The sequence below is a fragment of the Protopterus annectens genome, chromosome 13.part0, assembly GCF_019279795.1.
Source record: "Protopterus annectens isolate FY-2018-M chromosome 13.part0, PAN1.0, whole genome shotgun sequence".
Classification (NCBI taxonomy): domain Eukaryota; kingdom Metazoa; phylum Chordata; order Ceratodontiformes; family Protopteridae; genus Protopterus; species Protopterus annectens.
This window is the reverse complement of record NC_056747.1, coordinates 1,298,452,375-1,298,473,813: the sequence shown is the minus strand read 5'-3', so window position 1 is coordinate 1,298,473,813 and position 21,439 is coordinate 1,298,452,375. Positions and strand designations below refer to the sequence as shown.

Here is a 21,439-nt window from a genome sequence, read left to right as displayed (position 1 = left end):
ACCCTTTTATTGACCATTAATTATACTTGTGCTTTGGGCTAACAGAAGTCCTTCATCAGGAGTTAAACATAGTAAGTCTATATTCATCCAATAAAGGTATTACATCACCGCTGTTTTCCATTGTTAGTCGTACCTGTAGATGCTGCTAATTTTTTACAATATATAAAAACATGCACACTCATGTAAGCACACCCAATATTTTTTGCATATCTGCAGCTTTTTCTCTCAGACAGTTCATATTTAAACAGACTTACACTGTGTTAGCAAAAGAAGTAAGGCAGGAAATATGTTAACTGCACCATGGCTTTCTACAGTAGCTGTGTAACTTTTCTAGTTCATGTCGACTTCCATAAGTCCCACCAACAATAAAACTTAAAAAGTTCATATTAACGATAGCAGTCATTTGCATTAGCTTCTGGTGGGGGAAAGAATGAGAAGCAAGACCACGACACCCTCCCTTAATAGGGTCTATATTACGTAATCGAATGATTAGGATTTCGAACACCTAAACATCGACCACATAGTATTGAACTGCAAAATAGCAAACGCCGTTGGGAAACTTTACCGTCGGCCACAAAAAAAAAATGAACTTTACAACCAAACTAAGTGGGGGGCTTCACCCCCACATCCCCCTAACTAAATATACCAAATCCAAGATCGCACCACAGTGGAGAAAATGGCAAAATCCAGCGAACGGCCAAGGGAAATCTTTCCCTGCGTTAAACTGGCCTTTTGCTGTTTTTTGCTTTCGATATTACATGGTCAATGTTTAGGTGTTCGATCAACTAATCATTCAGTCATGTAATATAGACCTCCTTAATAAGCTACTCATTGTGTAAACAAGGCAGCATGCACTTTGACTGGGCTTTTTAAAGTATTTGTTAACTGGGTAAGTGAACTGGTGATCACAGACCCTTTTCCAGCATGACTCAGAGATAGGCAGGGGTAAATTTAATCTAATTGTACACTTTAGAGTACCAGCTCAAGCAGCATGTTCTGGAGAGGTGGAAGGAAACGAGTATTGGGAGAAAACCCGTGCAGCCACAGGGAGAGCATACAAATGCTGCAAAAACAACAGGCAGAAGTCAGACAGTACCCTAGATCTGTGCGGGGCACATCTTCTCACCCATCTCTCAGGCCCAGGTGCATGTACCATGTCCTGGGTAACATGCCACCCATACAAGTCCTAGGTAAGATGTTACCCACACACCTCCATGCTGACCCATGCATACAAATCTCACCTCTTCAGCTTTTAGAAGCACAAAACATTGATACCTAGCAAACCTAAGAATGAAATCCCAAACTGAAGGCACTTTGTAGTAATTTTACTACCAACTCATAAGTGATCCTTGCTTTGGTTATTTTGGGACAGTGCAAAACAAAAGCAAACAGACAAACATACAAACATACAAAAAGAACTACAAGAGCAATATAGCTTATGCAGTTACTAACTGCAGTATGTAAATGACCATCAAGGGTCTCACAAACATTAGTCAGGGTCAGGGAATAAATTTCTCTGCAAATGAAAGACAGCTTTTCACCAAGCATCAGAAATACTTTAGTCCTAAACTACTCCTGCTTACTGCCTTCTTCACTGTGGCAGCTGTTGTCACATCCTTAACTTGTCCTTAATTTTATTTATTTATTTATTTATTTACTTACTTACTTACATTTGATTGCCAGCAAAGTCTGACTGGGTAGGAACCAAATTTCAGAGGAGGCCTGTGCAGAAAAGCTCTGAAGTATTACAAAACATTTTAAGAACAATAATTTTACAATCTTCAAAAATACTACAAAAAATATGAAGTTTAAATAATTACACCAAATCAGACATAATATGAAAACATTGGTTAAGAAAAGATACAAATTATATGACAATGAGTTCATATTTTGAGACATTTTAGCCACTTTATGGAGAAATTAGAGGTAAGTTAGTATAATACAAATAGGAATTCCAGTATGAAGTGAAAGAAAAGCAGGCTTATGGTACAATTAGAGAAAACGCCATAGGACAGAAATGAATACAAGTAAGGAAGTGAGGGGAGAATGGAGTGTAAGGAGATGTAAGGTATGAAAAGATATTTGTTCACATTTAGTGATGTAGTTTATCCTGATGTTGAGCAAGAACAGAGCCAGATTTTGAATAAGAAGTCTTTTCAAATGGTTCTGAAGGATGGGTGGGAGGGTATTGACCTGATGGATACAGGTAAAGAGTTCCAGGGGGGTTGAGAGGGTGGCCTAATGGTCAAGGTGTTTGCCTTACGAACACAAGGTGCAGGGTTTGAGTCTCACAAGGGGTAATTGGCTAGGCTTAAAATGGCTCGTAAGGGCAGTTAGCTTAGTACTAACCTATGAACCTATGAACCTATGAACCTTAGCAACATGGTACGAGTACAGACAAGGCCCAGCAGATTTGATAAGTTTGTGGAGAGACAGGAGTTTTTGGTCATTAGATCATAACAACTGACTGAGGACATAGCTGTATAGAATGTTATATAGTGCTGAACAAGCAGGTGGTTACTGGGTAATTTTATAATGGTAAGAAACTGTATATATGTTAGTTGATATTTATTTTTATTTAACGTTTGTTTACTGAGAAAGTCCGACTTGGACCGAAGCCAATTTTCAGTGGAGGCCTGGGGAGAAATTCTCCAGATGCATGTCTTTGTAATGTGGGAGAAAATCGGACCACCCAAGGAAACCCACATGAACACAGGGAGGACATGGAGACTCACTGAGAATTGAACCAGAGAACCTCTTGCTGTGAGGCAACAATGCTACCCACTGCACCACTGCACATTCCTAGTTCTAACCAATTTAGGCTTTTTAGTGCAACACATAGTGGTGGGTTCTGAAAAGGATATTTGCTTCAAATTTAACAACTTTGTTATACTATTGTCCAAGATTTAAATTTTGTGAAGTCCGGAGGACAGTAAGGATTGGAGCACCATAAAGAAGTCTAGGGAGGAGATATGTAGTGGCAAGTGTTGTTTTAGCTGTGTTGGTGATAAAGTGTTTGGCTCTGTAATGCATCTTTAGTTTTTGATGAGTTTTTCCTTATGCAGTTTTGATTATGAAGGTCAAATCTAAGATAATCATCCATTATCATTGCTATAAGAAATGACGTCAATGTTTTTATTATCAAAACAGAGGACTTTAATGATGGATACGTTTCTTAATGTGCGGAAATCAGCAAGTATTGCTCCAGCGCACAAAAGGGAGCCAACAGATATCTTACTGGCTACTATTGCACTGCTACACTCCCTCCAGTGCACAAAAGGGCGCCAACAGATATCTTACTGGCTACTATTGCACTGCTACACTCCCTCCAGTGCACAAAAGGGCGCCAACAGATATCTTACTGGCTACTATTGCACTGCTACACTCCCTCCAGCGCACAAAAGGGCGCCAACAGATATCTTACTGGCTACTATTGCACTGCTACACTCCCTCCAGCGCACAAAAGGGTGCCAACAGATATCTTACTGGCTACTATTGCACTGCTACACTCCCTCCAGAGCACAAAAGGGCGACAACAGATATCTTACTGGCTACTATTGCACTGCTACACTCCCTCCAGTGCACAAAAGGGTGCCAACAGATATCTTACTGGCTACTATTGCACTGCTACACTCCCTCCAGTGCACAAAAGGGCGACAACAGATATCTTACTGGCTACTATTGCACTGCTACACTCCCTCCAGTGCACAAAAGGGCGCCAACAGATATCTTACTGGCTACTATTGCACTGCTACACTCCCTCCAGTGCACAAAAGGGCGCCAACAGATATCTTACTGGCTACTATTGCACTGCTACACTCCCTCCAGTGCACAAATGGGTGCCAACAGATATCTTACTGGCTACTATTGCACTACTACACTCCCTCCAGTGCACAAAAGGGCGCCAACAGATATCTTACTGGCTACTATTGCACTGCTACACTCCCTCCAGTGCACAAAAGGGCGCCAACAGATATCTTACTGGCTACTATTGCACTGCTACACTCCCTCCAGTCCACAAAAAGGGAGACAACAGATATCTTACTGGCTACTATTGCACTGCTACACTCCCTCCAGTGCACAAAAGGGCGACAACAGATATCTTACTGGCTACTATTGCACTGCTACACTCCCTCCAGTCCACAAAAAGGGAGTCAACAGATATTTTACTGGCTACTATTGCACTGCTACACTCCCTCCAGTGCACACAAGGATGACAACAGATATCTTACTGGCTACTATTGCACTGCTACACTCCCTCCAGTGCACAAAAGGGCGACAACAGATATCTTACTGGCTACTATTGCACTGCTACACTCCCTCCAGTCCACAAAAAGGGAGACAACAGATATCTTACTGGCTACTATTGCACTGCTACACTCCCTCCAGTGCACAAAAGGACGACAACAGATATCTTACTGGCTACTATTGCACTGCTACACTCCCTCCAGTGCACAAAAGGGTGACAACAGATATCTTACTGGCTACTATTGCACTGCTACACTCCCTCCAGTCCACAAAAAGGGGAGACAACAGATATTTTACTGGCTACTATTGCACTGCTACACTCCCTCCAGTGTACAAAAGGGTGACAACAGATATCTTACTGGCTACTATTGCACTGCTACACTCCCTCCAGTCCACAAAAAGGGAGACAACAGATATCTTACTGGCTACTATTGCACTGCTACACTCCCTCCAGTGCACAAAAGGACGACAACAGATATCTTACTGGCTACTATTGAACTGCTACACTCCCTCCAGTGCACAAAAGGGCGACAACAGATATCTTACTGGCTACTATTGCACTGCTACACTCCCTCCAGTCCACAAAAAGGGAGACAACAGATATCTTACTGGCTACTATTGCACTGCTACACTCCCTCCAGTGCACAAAAGGGCGACAACAGATATCTTACTGGCTACTATTGCACTGCTACACTCCGTCCAGTCCACAAAAAGGGAGACAACAGATATTTTACTGGCTACTATTGCATTGCTACACTCCCTCCAGTGCACAAAAGGGTGACAACAGATATCTTACTGGCTACTATTGCACTGCTACACTCCCTCCAGTGCACAAAAGGGTGACAACAGATATCTTACTGGCTACTATTGCACTGCTACACTCCCTCCAGTCCACAAAAAGGGAGACAACAGATATTTTACTGGCTACTATTGCACTGCTACACTCCCTCCAGTGCACAAAAGGGTGACAACAGATATCTTACTGGCTACTATTGCACTGCTACACTCCCTCCAGTCCACAAAAAGGGAGACAACAGATATTTTACTGGCTACTATTGCACTGCTACACTCCCTCCAGTGCACAAAAGGGTGACAACAGATATCTTACTGGCTACTATTGCACTGCTACACTCCCTCCAGTCCACAAAAAGGGAGACAACAGATATTTTACTGGCTACTATTGCACTGCTACACTCCCTCCAGTGCACAAAAGGGTGACAACAGATATCTTACTGGCTACTATTGCACTTCTACACTCCCTCCAGTCCACAAAAAGGGAGACAACAGATATCTTACTGGCTACTATTGCACTGCTACACTCCCTCCAGTGCACAAAAGGACGACAACAGATATCTTACTGGCTACTATTGCACTGCTACACTCCCTCCAGTGCACAAAAGGGCGACAACAGATATCTTACTGGCTACTATTGCACTGCTACACTCCCTCCAGTCCACAAAAAGGGAGACAACAGATATCTTACTGGCTACTATTGCACTGCTACACTCCCTCTACCAAGAAAAACTCAAAATGTGTTACCTCTCAAGTGTCCTCTTTCTAAAACTCAAAATTAGTGATAAAGCTTGTGCAGCAAAGCTTCACAAAGGTTCAGAGTATATGATTTTTCAAACCTCTTTCAGCAAATTCTGTTACATGCAATCTAAACAGGCATCTTTATAAAGCAAGCAAACCAAAAAAGGATACATATGATACATGCACTTTGGGGATACATCCCCCTGTACAATACCACCGTACAGAACAGATACCTTCTGCCCCCTCCCCCAATTTAATTTAAACTAGATCTCAATTTGTCATATAATGGGGAAATTAGCATTTCCCCTGGTATAGCAGTTATGGAGTATCTATGATTCAGTGGATAATAGCACACCAACTGGACTATCATGAATCTAGGTTTGATGAAGCATATGCCAATCACCCAAAATACACTTACTATCCTGCTGATTGTTACAAATGATACCAAACATTTGTGGGCAAGGGCCTTTTCTCAGAGGTAATGCTTGCTGATCTCATAACGATTTTGGACATTGCTGATTTGACTATCTTTTGACACAAAGTATCAGTGGTAGAACTTTCCGGTAATTTCCTCTTTTTGTTTAAACAGTAATATCATGATCCATTCACAAAGTCTCAGAACAAAACTGCCCTCTTCTCCCTTGCCACTATGGATATTACTGTTCTGTATGGCTTCAGCTTCAGCCTCCTTTTTACTATGTTTATCTCACTTCTATAGATAAACAGAAGCTCAGTCATGCACTCTGTTAACAAAATGTCAAGTGCTCTTTGGGTCTTGAGACATGATTCCCAAAGCTTTAACATGCTTGATCAAGTTATACTACTATTTGCAATGTATTTTCCTTGAAATACCTCAGCCTCACTATGAATATAACCTATCATGCACTGAGCATGTCTCTGGCATTGGTAAAGTGGCAAATCCAAAACCACTTCCACTCTTGCAATCAAATATGATTGGCCATCTTTACAGTCACATTACTGCCATCTAGTATCACGTGGTCTGTTAGCTTATGTCAGTACTATCAAGGAATGGGACATCATCTCCATATTCTGGTGATTTAGTCTCTGCTAACCCAGTCCCACTCTCTGATGTGAACAAAATGTAAAAGGGCAATGGTCATCTTACCCCAAACACACACAATCACTCATTCATTCAGACATTCCCTGTCCTTTGAAACTTTACAAATAACAAGTACCTGCAAGCCCTATCACGTTTTACAAGACATTTCCAACTCCCTTAATTCACCAGATGATCTAACATCATATTTCACAAAACCCCTTCTTGCAAGAGTTTCGTGGAGTGCACTGCTTCTGGCTACCACACACCCCAGGAGTTTGCAGTACTGGTGTATAACCTAGCATTACCTTATACTGTTTTCCCCATATCCTTGAATAATACCTCTAAAAGTTACCCCATCCTTTGGGTTACAAACGTTCCAACAGTGATAGCTTCAATGTCACATGTAACCTGGTCAAAGTTCTCCACATCTTCCAGTTAAAATGTACCATCCTTGTTTCTACAAACCACATCTCTTTGGGTCTTAAGTCACAAAACATTTGCCCATATGCAACCAAAATTGATGTATTCTATCATCTTACTACACAAAGAGCATTCTAGATGTATGTTCTCCATATATTTTCTAATTCTATTGTATGAATTTGCTATTTTAATAATGTTTTTAAACTTTCACTCCCAAATTAATATGATTGCAAGAATTTTTGTGTGGTGTTTATGTACATATAAGTGTGTGTGTGTGTGTGTGTGTGTGTGTGTGTGTGTGTGTGTGTGTGTGTGTGTGTGTGTGTGTGATACACACATAAATGTGTGTGGGTGTGTCAACTCATTTCATTTTGGATATCTGGATAATCTTACTTTTTATTAGTTTATTTTTATAAGGGATGGCATTCTGGCCTGTGTTTCTTGCTCAAAAACTGTTTATGGAAGTCTTACTAAAATGTATGTTTTTTTTAATTCTAGGTTCACTATCTATCAATCATACATGTAAACATCTCAGTAACTGAATTTACTATCAAAGGTTAGCTAGCATGGTTTGACTATTAAAAGTTAACCAAATGAACTTCTGTACCTATAATTGAAGTGCTCTGAAAAATGTTGATTCTGTCATAGGTAGATATCTACATGCAGCTAGATATGTAGATAAGCAAACAGATAGATAGATAGATAGATAGATAGATAGATAGATGATAGACAATAGATAGACAGATAGATAGATAGATAGATAGATAGATAGATAGATAGATAGATAGATAGATAGATGGATAGATATGTACTGTTGAAATTTTTCTTTGTTCAAAAAATGTATTATTTATATCTGGCAAGAACTCCTACTAAAAATAATTCTGTTATTCAATTAATACAATTCAAAATGGCCGTTTTACAGCGTGATTTGATCAGTAAAAAATGCCGTTTGTACTTGAGTCAACTGAAACACAGATTATGTCAGTGATAGCAGAAAAATATTGGCTAATAATTGTGTTTTTGCCGTTCTAAGGGTGAAGGGTATTTCTTACAGTTTGTTGCAGAACTGTTTAAAGGTGTGTGATATATATATATATATATATATATATATATATATATATATATATATATAGGCAGCTAGATTATACACACCTATATATGTCTTTACACATTTGGAATATAATTTCAACCCAGACTGAGAAGTATGGAAACAAAATCACTAGGAGAGCACTGAGTACAACTCAAGTGTTAGACATTATGACATAGAACCTCTCTGCTGATTGGGGGGTGAAATTTAAATAGTCTCTACAATATAAATTCATTGCAATTTATGATTTTCTGCAGTTCACAAACCATATACATTGCGTCCCATTTAATCCTTGTATCTTACATTTCCAATCTCGAAATATCACGCGTTGCTTTTTTTTTTTTTTCATTTGTTACACATTTTGGCAAATAAATGTCGATAGAAACTATTCAAATATGTGAGCTAAGGACTGAGGTGCTGAAAAAAGCAGACAAACAGTTGTTTTTGTGTACCGTTTAACGGTTGATGTCAACCGGGTGAAGGGGCATCCAGTGATGAGTGCTGTTTACGCTTGAACAATTGTTCCGGTTTGAGAAAAAAATATATCTTTGTCCTGTTATCAAATGTTGTCTCTAAACATATGGAGTCTAGATACTTATCAACAGTCCCTCGTTTTTAGGGAAGTCCCAAATATCGGCTCAAACAATGTGCTATACTCTCCTAAAATTGAACATTTTTGAAGTCCTCGGTATTTAAAATGTTTGGGGGAGGGGGTTCCATTTGGTCCCTAATTTGGTTTATTAAAAAAGTAAGATAACGCTTAAAATTGACCATCTGCAGGAAGAACCTGTGTGTAGTCTGGGCAGTTTGTTAAATATTAAGGTTACTACTACAGGACAATGTGACTAGACAAGGACTGGGATAAACAAGAGAGACAGATAATACGCTAGTTCACAATCTCAAAGCATTGACCTTTGCGGGTAGACAGATAGCGGTGCCAGTGAAGTACCCCCTTTTGAAGAGAAACGAGGGGTCTATAAACGTCTTGGTGAAAATGCTTTGTAGGTTTGTAACCTAATGGGTCTACACATGGTGAGACAAGACTTGGGCTCACAAAGTAAACAGGGGAATCCTTAACTGATCGAAGGGCAGACAATGGCTAACACACCAAGACTTGCTTGTTTTTTGCATTTTAACTTGTAACATGCATAACGTTCAGTTTTCAGACCGTAATCTGCGCATCTTAAGATTTGCTGAATGCTGGCTGGTATCTGGCATCAAAAGCTAAAAGCAATTGTAGATACAAATATCCCACACGGACACGGTAGAAACACCGAACCCGCATACATATCAACTGTACAGATTTTCGCAGAATGTCCAGATTTTTGGATCACAGTTTTAGCCTGTTCCTCATAAAATTTGTGGTTTTCTGGCAAATCACTGGGATGATCTGAGGACTTGAAGTCACTAAATAATTATATGCATTTGATTTTCACACTTCAAATCCTTCAGAAAATGCAAGTTAAAAGGAACCCTGTTACTCTACCAGCTTTCTAAACTTATAAGAGTAATATTTAAAATATGTTCCTATTTATGGGCCTTTGTCCCCAGTTTTGTTGGACTTTGTCCAGATTCCATGCACTAAGAGGTTGAGAGACATGCCACAACATATTTTATTTCAACAGAGAATGGTGACGTGCATCATGGAAGTGCTGCTCATGTGTTGTTGGTGTTCTGGTGCTGATTCGAATCAAACATTTTAAAATACCAAATTACCGAAGCTTGAAGCTGTTGGTTACGAAAAAAAAGCTGCACACTGTAATCTTAGGTTTAATTCCATCAATATCCATTTACCAGCTGTGCATAGTTCTCAACCTCTTATGTTCAGAATCAGGGACAAAGACAAACATATTCGGGGACGAAGGTACCAAATCAGGAACATGATTTTTTTTAAATATTGACACTGCTGAGACAGAAACCTGGTTAAGAAAACTGGAGTACATTTCATGTCTAACTAAAAGAAGAGCATGTAAATGTGATGACTGCCATTACTGAATGTAATTCACCATGTTTCTCAAAAAAGTCACTAATTTTAAGAGGCAGGGAAATTTTTTGAGGCAACTCAGGGACAGCCCTCAAAACCAGGGTCACACCTGAGTTGATAATTTAACCAGACAGTTATGCTTGGCTGCCCCTGTAAACAGCTACTTGTGCCTAGTCAGTTTACCTAATTAACAAATAATTAAACAAGGATTAAATTGCTAAACAAAATAGTCTGTCTCTTGTAATTTCCTTGTCCCACATTATTTTATACAAATCAAGGACACACTATATCTGTGACCACAGTTTGTTAGGAAATCTCAATAAAAATGCAACTGTTTAAAAGATGTCACACTTGGTACTAATATTTGAGGTGCGACAGGGACTGAGATCTAGCAACATTTCTTACAAAAGAAAAAATATTACCTGCTTCCCATAACACTATCCGAGCCCAGTAACACCGTGGGTCTCTGTTAGATTAAGGTATCTTTTCTGCAAATAATGAGACATTGTATTAAGTGCATTTATCTGGGGCATTCTTTGATTCTGGAAACCTTATTTGAAATGAATGAGTGACAGAGTGGTGTGGGAGACTGGACCTTTGGCATGGTTTAACTGCATACTGATGATCCCTGCTCCCCAGCATGGCGGGCCTGTTTATTGTTTCCAGCCGCCTCCACTCCAGCGCCATTTTGAAAAGAATAACCAAGGAGGAGGCCCAGAGGATCTAGATTTTAAACAGGACTTCCAACAGCAATTGTTCTGAACGCTTAGCAAATTTCTGCCATACTAAGTAAATACAAGTGACTTAACAGAAACCCAGTAAGATATATTTTTGATTCATCCACTGACCCCTTTTCTTTCACAAGCCACTTTGATATACATTTAAAAATACATGCTGTAGGAAAGCAGTCATGGCAGGACATGAATCCTGTACAAAGAAATATAGATGCGAAACATGGAAGCCCACAGATTTATGAAGGGGCTACTAAGAAGTGAAGTGTGTGTGTGTGTGTGTGTGTGTGTGTGTGTGTGTGTGTGACTGCGCGCACATACAAATATACAAATCTACACATTTAGATATTTGCACAAATAGGTTCTACTTTAGTTTATCCATGCGCGATGAATTTTATTTTCTTTTTACGTTGCACATTTGTTTTACTGTACCTTTGCTATATCACTTTGCGGAACTGGTGCTGTCTGTCTGGTGTTTGAATAGTGCATTTTTTCTATAATACCTCATCGAAAAATTATGAAGAAAGTAAATAGGTTTCCAAGTCAGCGGTCAGGAGTACGGAATAAAACTCACACCTCGAAATAATTGTCGCTTAAAACGGTTGGTGGTTATCCATCTATCCGTATATGTGTGTGTGTATATATATATATATATATATATATATATATATATATATATATATATATATATATATATATATATATGTGTGTGTGTGTGTGTGTGTGTGTGTGTGTGTGTGTGTGTTTGTCTATATCTATTCTATATCTATACATATATATGTGTGTGTGTGTGTGTGAGTGTGTGTGTGTGTGTGTGTGTGTGTGTGTGTGTGTGTGTGTGTGTGTCTATATCTATATGTGTGTGTGTGTCTACATATATATATATATATATATATATATATATATATATATATACAGACAAGAGGTTTATGTCATCACCAAGTAATCCGTTTCAGAACAACAATTATCTAAGAAGTGTATTTCAAAGACTTATAAAAATGTATCTGCTTACTCCTAATAACCAACTAAACAAATATAGGGTTACATGCGCACACACACACACACACACACACACACACACACACAAATATTGGATAACAAATTCTCAGTGCTGTGTTGCTTATCAATTTCTCTTAAATAGACCTTTCCTCATACTTTAAAATGTTTTACCCCTAAAAAAATAAATGAACCATTCGAGACAGTTTGTTCTGTTATTAATTTGTGTATGCTTGTGTGTATATACTTGAGGGGCATTAACAAAAGCTAAATGGTATAAACACAGAGATGCATACTCACACCGGCGTGGGTATCTGCGTGTGTTGTATTTGTATCTGTGTCTGTTGTTTGTGTATACAAGTACACATTCTTTTAAATACTGCCTGGACAGCAGTTACATTAAAGGGAAATGCTGCAAACAAGATATAAGGAAACGTACAAATCTTGTATTTTCTTTCTTATGAAGTTAAGATACTAAAAAAGGACACCCTTCCAAGAAAGGGAAAGGATCATTGTACAAGGGTAAATTGTTCTGTTATGACAAGTGATATCATTACAGCACACGCTGAATTTTATAAAGTATTTTATTTGCTCTATGAAAATAATGTACAATAAATAAATTTGTAATTTACTATTTAAGAATCGTAATAAATAATCTACATCTAAAACATAAAAACAATTCGGTTTGTTATAGAAAAGCTAAGCAGCAAGCTGAAACTTACATTTTCCTGAGACTTCAACAATTCCAAGGTGTGTGTGTGTGTGTGTGTGTGTGTGTGTGTGTGTGTGTGTGTGTGTGTGTGTTAAAGAACAAAAATAAAAACGATTTCAAATACCTGAAATTAGAAAAACTCGCTTAGGGTCCTGTATTGGGCGGGCGTTATAAAATATGTTTGAACTTTGCTCTTATGAAGCATTGTGCATTTCAGCATTATTGCAAATTCTAAAAGTCAAACTTCAAGGCATTGATTTTTATAAGAACAAAGAAAGAAACTGGTTGTAGTGGCCATAGTTGAGTTGTAGTTACTGGAAATTTAAATGCTGTAGGTCTATCGTGCAAAATGTGCTTGCAAACAAATCAAAGTCTTCCTCAGAGAAATGCACAGGGCTATCAAAAGTATTTTGTAGGCTAGGAGGCACCCCTTCAGAAACATGTATGCAAGAATCGCCAGGGAAAATGTTTAAATCGGGGAGTAAAGCTGCGTCTTGCGTTTCTAAACATGTATTTTCCTTATCAGTCACGGATCCGGGAATCATTGTTGGGAGAGCCTCCGGAGTGGGCGTTTGGAACAGGGGACTTCTGGCATTTTCTTGAGCAGATAAAGGCGACTCCTCCAGGCATTGTGATTCCTTAGAATAGTTGCTGTCGTCCTGGAAAGTAAGCTTCTCCCCTTGCAAAAGTGTCCCTGATTTCTCGGGTATCGGTCCAAACGGGGAGGTGGCCTCGTCTTCTTCTGTGGGGTAACCGTCCTCCAGAACTGGGCGACTGAGGTCACCATCCTGGTTATCCTTGTGTGGTGTTGTTTGTCTCTTGTGTTTCATTCGCCTGTTTTGAAACCACACTTTTACTTGCCTTTCTGTAAGGTCCAGTAAGGCTGCAATTTCCACTCTGCGTGGTCGGCAGAGGTATTTGTTGAAGTGGAATTCTTTCTCCAGTTCAAGGAGCTGGGTGTTGGTGTACGCAGTCCTTAGCCGCCTAGAGCCGCTGCTAGGGTCCTGTAGTACGTGCGATTCTGTAAACACAATAACAACTTTAACGATTAAATCAATCATATTTGATTTACTTAGCTTCTCAGAAAGGAGTAGTGAAGTCCGTAAAGGTCAGGTTGTTTAGCCGACTTATCATTTAAAAGCCGCCGGTCTGCGTTTGATAATGCCATACATTTTTAGCCTGTCTCATTTGGTGACCTTTAGGTTATCACAATTAATTAAAACAAAAGCAATTGAATACATCAGTTGATCAGAATAAATAAAAGGAGATTCACCAGCAAGACGATAAAATAACGAAATAAGCATTTGACTGCAAACGAAGCGTGCAACTAAAATATTGACTCAAATATGTGCAAAGTATTTTTCAGAAGCATTGGTACTCACTTTTCTGTGGCAAATAAATGTAAACGAAAGTCAAATAATATAATGCTATACGTTTGAATAACTTGAGAAGTGAGCTATGTAAATATAGTCCTAATAGAAAATATTCGTTTAAGTCTGTCCACAAATTTAATAAAATGTGACTGTTTAAAAAGCACACATGGCTAGCATTTATTTTGGTACGTTTTGCAATATAGAAATCATACATTTAACACTCAATACCGAGAAAGAAGAGCAAACTCAAGGACACAGTGTATTAACAGACCTGCCGGAGAGTCAACTCCGGACCCAGAAACCGATGAAGAGGATGGGGATGGAGAGGAAGACGAAGATGTCTGGCTGTTTTTCTTAGACGATTTCTTTTCTTTCATCCAGGGAAACTCTGTTGCCACTGGGGTTGAAGGAGCTGGGGGTTGTTGGTGCAGGCCATTTGGAGCTCGTTTTTGGCTTCTTGGTCTCGGCTGGCTGCTAGAGCAAGGATTCAGGCTGGGGATGGTTTGCTCAAAAGGAGGAGGAATTAATGTCGAGTCCTTGATTGATGAAGTTTGAAATGTCTCCAGGACAGCGGGAAAGGACGTCAGGCACTCTGCAAGCGAAGGCTGGCTGTTTATGAATCCAATCTCCCTCTCAAATTCAAAATTCATGGCTTCTTCGGGCCAAACGTAAGAGGGAAAACAGGCAAATATTGCGCCCGCAATTTTTATTTGCAAGCTTTATAATTGTATATTGGTGATATTACATGCGTATGGGGACCTTGCTCTATTAAACTGGAGACTAGAACGAAATTGCTTCCAATTCCTGATCACATGATTGCATTTGCCCAATAGCTGGTTAGGGCCTGGTGGAAAATGAAAACATTATTTTCTTCAATCGATTCATAAACTCTAGTGTATACATTTATTTCACTTTAGTGATGGGTTACAATACCTATAAACCACCCCCTCCGCCAAAAAAAAAATTAAAATACATTACCATTCTATTAATGCAGAGGCTGTTCAGCAGCTCCATTCCCTGGACAGTTTAAATAAGGGTAAAGTAACATCTACAATATGGCATGCATAACACTAAAGAAGGGTAACTCATTAATCTTTAAAGTTTTGACAACAGGGAATAGAAACCAAGAATAGAAATTAAATTTCCCAAGTTAAGACACAGACAGTTTCAACAAACCACTGCAAAGTTAAAATGGTATTTTAAAGACAAAGACAAGTATGTAAAAAACGATGCCGTGAAGGGGGAAACAATATATGTCCACTGCAGGTCAGTAAGGATTTTATTATATTAGATTATTACATAGCTAATTATCTTTTTAATATTAAGCACAGCTATTTTACTCTGTCTCCATAACACTTTAGTGATTTAATAAAGCATACCCCTTTACAGCATACAGTTTTTAGACTTTTAATGAATGTGTGTGCATTGATTAAAACTTGATGTAAAGGACTATCTATCTATATGAGGGCAAAACATTTGATACTTTTAAGTATTATAGTTTTGGTGAGTCTGGGTAAATATTCTAAAACTTTACCTAAGACATCCTTAACAAAGAAGTGAGAGCCCTTGCACTGTTTTAAATGTGACTAGTGCACATTCAAAAAAAGTAAGGCTGAGAATGGCCTGAACAAGAAAGGCGATCAATCTTTTGGCAGCATAGCTGTGACAGCTGCAGGCATGCAAACACAAGAAAGAATTTTACTGTGCAGTGCTACCCAGGCCCAGGAAGGCACTGCTAGCGTTAAAATGGAAAACAAAATACATTTACCACACAACTGTTACATTTAGATATATTATATGTTATAAATAGCAGGATTTAATTCGCATAACAACTTTTGACACCCCCCCCCCCCCCCCCACACACACACACACACACACACACACACGCGCTGTTAAACTTAGTTCCATGGGATGGTATTCTAGAGAACTTTTGTTTCATAAAATGGAACAAGAGGCCTGAGAAGCAACAATATTCGGAACAAACTTAACTATATGAAGCCAAGAAAAACTTGCAATGTGGTTGGAAATCTGCTTTACAATACTTGAATGGTTGCTTAGTTTATACAAGTTGTACATGTACCCACTCACCGAGATCTGATTAAACGCTAACACAAACATGTATAACGAGACAGACGGAAAAAATACTCAATCAAAATAAATTAAGAAAAGGAAAGTGTCTTTACTTCTGGTTACTCTCGTCTGTGCTGTACGGGTGTTTCTTCGATGTTCAGTGAAATTGAAGTGTGTGTGTGTGTGTGTGTGTGTGTGTGTGTGTGTGTGTGTGTGTGTGTGTGTGCGTGTGTGTGTAGGATAACAGCAAAAACAATTCTGATTTCCGGAAAATTGTAGAAACCCAGGCCTCTTGTAAAGGTGCTTACTGTTTTCTGAAGTAGCCACAGGGTGAAAACTAGAGCCAGCTCTTACCCAGGACTTCAGTCTTGAACATTTGGTTTGGGGTGTGAGTTTACCATTGCATCCATGGCACTGTTACCGCACTGCAAAGATCACAGCGTCTGTGTCTGGTATTGCCTTTTTTCAGCAAGTTGTTACATTCTTTTCCAGTGAATTTCATAATAAACTGAGCAGTTTTACTTTTTACATCTTCAGCCTTATCTACTATCGTCTTCATCTACTCTGCAGTATCCATGCTTCCCACATACATGTGCATCCCAAGAACCATGTCCCCACAATGTCTGGTCATTTTTCTAGAGCTGTACACCCCCTCCCCCACTCATTTCTAATCACCCCAGTTTGTATTTTGTCATAACCTGTCTTGCCCCATGTTAAGTGGCATCACAGCACTCCCTGTCTTTCATAATTGTGTGCATGGGCTCACACATACTTTACTTTACGCTGAAAACATATAATTTTATCTTTTAAAGAGCTTCTTGGCAGTCATTTGACCCTGACTACTCTTTTACCCCACTCCTCTGAGGCATTTAAGTTACAAATACACTAGGTAGGCAGTTGTCAAGGCTTGAAGTTCTGCCCTTTTAAGCTTACTAAATCCAGAAATAACAAGGATCAAAGTTCAATTCTGTCTATCTCCAAATAAAAGAAATTCCATGGGTATATTTTGGTTTATAATTCATCTAGATTAAAAATATTAAAATATTAAGGAATGTTTTCACTTCTGAGACTGAAAATAGTAGGGACAAATTGTGGTACGAGCCCTAGCATGCTGCATTGTATTTTTATTTGTTACCTCTCCCTTTTCTTTGTAAACCGCTGTGGATCACATAAACAAATGCATAATTTAAAACTGTTTAATCCAATGTTAGATTTTGTAATCAAGTATCTCTGCTGTACTAAGCAACTTCATGTTACTACCATGCAATTAAAATCATCTGTCTGGACTGACGCTGTATTTCCACCTACACAAATCTTTTCACATTATTTTTTCTTTCTTTCTAGGCCCGAATTATGACATCTCCGGTGATAATCCGTGCATTTTGGTCTCCAGGATAAAACAATGTTCAGACGTAAAGTTTCCACTGTGTGAATAATACACATTATTTTTCATATTACCAGTGTACCATTTTTCTTGAACTGCAGTCTTCATAATACATTGATGTGGTTTATAATGAGAAATAAATAAATAAAGATAGCACCCCTTGAAATATTGGTATTCATTCCTCATAATTACACAGGAAGTAATTCTGAAACCCATGGCAGTTTGATGGAGTGGGTATTCATTATTTTGTGGAAAAAATACCCTTCTGGAATACTCTGATAAGTATAACTCAACATTTCACTAAATGGACAAGGTAAAATTCTTAACAGAAAGTTTATTCAAGAAATTGTTCCACAGACAACTAACTTTTCAGCAAAAAATAAAAATAGAAAATAAAAAAAAAATAACTACAAAGAATAAAGATTTTTGAAAGGGAGTTAGCTATACCTTTTCTATACCTTTTCTAAATCATCATGACTATGACTTTACAGTCTGATTCTGCTTTCATGCCTTCAGTATAACTAATTACATATTTTAAGTACCAGGGTTACAAAAGAACTACAAATTTGTTTATTTCTAGACTACAGTAACTAAAATAAATCTGTTTACAATGACATAAAACAACTTTTTATAACAAGTAAATACTAAAAAAGTACAATTTTCTGTAATATAAATACATAACGGGGATAAATAATACAAAAGAAATACTAAACCAATAAATACTTATGAATGTTCACTAGAACACATTTGCTGAAAGACACCTTGATTGGAATAGCGTCTTTTCAGTTTGTTTCATTCATTCAATGTAAACACTAAGTGCAAGAAATATGTCCAGACCAAAAAGCAGTAGGAACCCCTGAAGGTTTTCACTTTTGCTTAAGCCTCAGGACATACTTTTGTCCAAATACCCTGTTTTCAAGTAAAAAAAAAAAAAAAAAAAAAAAGCATATTAAACTGCTTATTCTGCTTAATCGTAACAAATAGTTGTGAACAAAGCATCTCTGAATGAAAAGGATGAGCTGATGTAATATTCATACCTGCCAACTACTAAAAGATAGGCCCAGATTATTTAAGAAATAGCCTGTATGAATCCTTAAATTCTAGGTATCTTTTGGGTTGTAAGCATTTAAAACAGTTGACATGTATGTATATTTAAACCTTTAAAAATAACAGTTAATGGCTATCTTTCTAGCCATGTGGATTTGTTTATGTAAAGAGGTAAAAATGAGAATTTATTAGCAGGCATCAATATGAACATTTTTCTTTTCAGTAAATCTGCTTTGATAAAAATGTACATACATCAAAATTATTTCCTTATATTTTTCTGACAGCAATATTGTACACATTTCTATGACTTTCAGATCATCTACAACCCCATTTTTTTGTAAAATATAGTTCTTGTAATGAGAGTTTCAGGAAATGGTCCCAATAAATCACTTGTGATGAAGTGCCGTTACCTTCTTTTGTATAAAATTCACTTGCTATGCTTCTGTATTTCCTTTTAATCTATAATCCGTAGTTAACAATATTTCAGTGAAGAATACTTGAACTCTGCATTAATAAACATTGTGTTCTGGTGCCTAAAAAAGATAAAAAAAACTCTCTACTTTTAGTTGGCATTATTTGTGTGTGTGGGGTGGGGCAATATTCAGCACAAGTGTTTTTGAATGGAAACCCTAACCTAATTGCAGCAACGAAGTTATGTTTTGTCAACACGCTACAGATGTGTCAGTTTAGGTGCTTCTTGTATTCTACCCTGAGACGGATGGTGAGCTGAAAGGTCTGTATAGGTTGGATGGGGGTCACATGGTCCGTGGTGCTGGCTGGGTGGCATCTGGTGTGGCCCAGTGTAGTCCATGCCTGCAGACTGGTGATGCGACATATGATTCAGACCATAAAGAGACGATCCAGATGGGGGTAAAGAATCCACATAGCTACCGCCCACGTATACAGGGCTACTCGGCATACTAGGAGGACCATAGCTACTGCCATTACCCTGTAGAACATGTGGATCATAATCAGATGGTGTACTGGCATATTTTTGCTGAACTGGACAACTCTTCATGGGATTTTGGTAACTGGTTGTCATGGCATAAGCATTCTGGTGGGGCTTATTAAATGATGGTGGAGACGGGGTGTCGTAGTTGCTAGTCATTGTATGCATCGAGTTCATAAATCCAGCAGATGTCTGTACAGGGAGAGGTGGGCTGCCTGTTGGGGATGGTCCGCCAGAGGAAGAGCCCATACCTTTCGATTTTTGATCCTTCTTGTACTTCATTCTGCGGTTCTGGAACCAGATTTTTATCTGCCGTTCACTGAGGTTAAGTAAATTGGCCATCTCTACCCTTCTTGGTCGACAAAGATACCGATTGAAGTGAAACTCCTTTTCTAATTCAACCAGCTGCGCGCTGGTGTAGGCTGTGCGCGCTCTTTTGGAGGCAGAAGAACCCGGGGGGCTTTTGTCACCAGTACAGCTCTCTGCTGCTTGAAATGAAATAAAAGATAATTACTACATGCACAAATTGAATGCATCATTTCTTAATAAACCTGATCGGGCACAAAGATTTAACCCCTTTACATTAGTCAGTAATTCCATAATGGTGGCATTTATTAACAGATGTGCTTTCCAGAGCTGCCCTACTTTGAGAAAATTTGATCATAGCACAGGAGTACAGTGCACATCTTTCCTGCATGTAAAACAAACAAGCAAACAGTATACAAATATTAAGAGTGCTCAAATAGCATCAGCGGCCTTTGCTCTCAGTATTCAGATGAGTTTCACATATAAAAGGAATTCTCCTGCATTCTAAATATGCACATTCTAGCATGCACATTTAAGAGTGACACAATTACTGAATAACAAAAACCCTGTTTACCCTTACCTTCCCCTGCCTTATCCCCTCTCTAACAGGAAACCAGTTATTCATCAAATATGCATGTTTCTTGGCATCTTGTAGGGTTTTAGTGTGCCATTCATTTTGTTGTTACTTTAAGTTAACGATCAGTTGTTATATGTTGATCAAACATATTAGCAGGACTGAAGTTTGCAACAGTAACACAAGGCCTTTGCATCAGTGGCATCACTCTGCATGATTTGACAGCGGGAATGTTTGAAAAAATCATATATATATATATATATATATATATATATATATATATATATATATATATATACACACACACACACACACACACACACACACACACACACGCACGCACGCGCGCACACACGCACGCACACGCACACACACACGCACATGTATACATACTCAAGTATACCTGCAGTTGGGGAAGTGTTTTTTTGTTTGGAGTTTTGTCTTGATTCTTTCATCCATGGAAAAATCTGTTTAGTTAAGCTGGTGTTTGAGTTGATACTTGACTTTGAGGAAGCAGCTTTGCTACTCCCTGGCTGGGTATTGCTGCTGGTGGAGTTACTTGGAGGATTGGGGGGCGGTGAAACAGGTGGGGGTTGATGATGCTCGGGGGGTAAACTTGCACGCATGCAGCTTCCAATGAGGTCTTTAGGTTTTACATTAGGGACCGTATTGCCAAGAGACTGGAGCGAGCATGCAGACCTCTGGTAGTCACTGTCAATATGAGAAGAAGCTTGGAATGTTTGTTGAGGCGTATCATAACCAAAACCATTGGTTGACTGATAGGTGTATCCTCCAAAAAGAGTTGAGTTGTCGTAGTATGTCGTTTTCTGCATCTCTGGATTTCCCAAAACTTTTTTCGCCGACTACCAGGGTCCTGACACCCTTCTGGAAGAACATTGGCACCCCGAGGTCACGTGACAGTCCCACTCCAGTGCCCTATTGGAAGATGACCTAAAGGGTTAGGA

General features: G+C 38.7%; 2 protein-coding genes and 2 long non-coding RNA genes across 4 annotated transcripts in view; 1 reads left to right on the top strand and 3 right to left on the bottom strand.

Moving 5' to 3' along the window:
- The window catches only part of LOC122788269, a 106,598-nt gene extending 88,056 nt beyond the window's left edge, over nt 1–18,542 (top strand). The window contains exon 3 of the long non-coding RNA XR_006362624.1: nt 17,559–18,542. This is a non-coding gene — a long non-coding RNA (uncharacterized LOC122788269). The remainder of the gene's footprint in view (nt 1–17,558) is intronic.
- LOC122788271 overlaps nt 1–21,439 on the bottom strand; it is a 179,171-nt gene that overhangs the window by 101,471 nt on the left and 56,261 nt on the right. The gene's annotated exons all lie outside the window — the stretch shown is intronic.
- HOXB2 (homeobox B2) lies at nt 12,950–14,895 on the bottom strand. Its single transcript, XM_044055327.1, has 2 exons — nt 14,416–14,895; nt 12,950–13,792 (listed from the first exon to the last, which is right to left on the bottom strand). Exons 1-2 carry the CDS (start codon nt 14,792–14,794, stop codon nt 13,083–13,085), a joined length of 1,089 nt encoding a protein of 362 aa, XP_043911262.1. The 5' UTR covers nt 14,795–14,895; the 3' UTR covers nt 12,950–13,082.
- On the bottom strand, nt 18,818–21,407 carry HOXB3 (homeobox B3). Its single transcript, XM_044055326.1, has 2 exons — nt 20,878–21,407; nt 18,818–20,082 (listed from the first exon to the last, which is right to left on the bottom strand). The coding sequence occupies exons 1-2, from the start codon at nt 21,305–21,307 to the stop codon at nt 19,316–19,318; spliced, it is 1,197 nt and encodes a 398-aa protein (XP_043911261.1). The 5' UTR covers nt 21,308–21,407; the 3' UTR covers nt 18,818–19,315.

Coding starts and splice junctions, on each gene's coding strand:
- HOXB2 (XM_044055327.1), bottom strand. CDS start 14,794: ATGAATTTTGAATTTGAGAGGGAGATTGGATTCATAAACAGCCAGCCT. Junction 13,793..14,415: donor CGGAGTTGACTCTCCGGCAG/GTCTGTTAATAC, acceptor TTGTGTTTACAG/AATCGCACGTACTACAGGAC.
- HOXB3 (XM_044055326.1), bottom strand. CDS start 21,307: ATGCAGAAAACGACATACTACGACAACTCAACTCTTTTTGGAGGATAC. Junction 20,083..20,877: donor AAACACTTCCCCAACTGCAG/GTATACTTGAGT, acceptor TTTCATTTCAAG/CAGCAGAGAGCTGTACTGGT.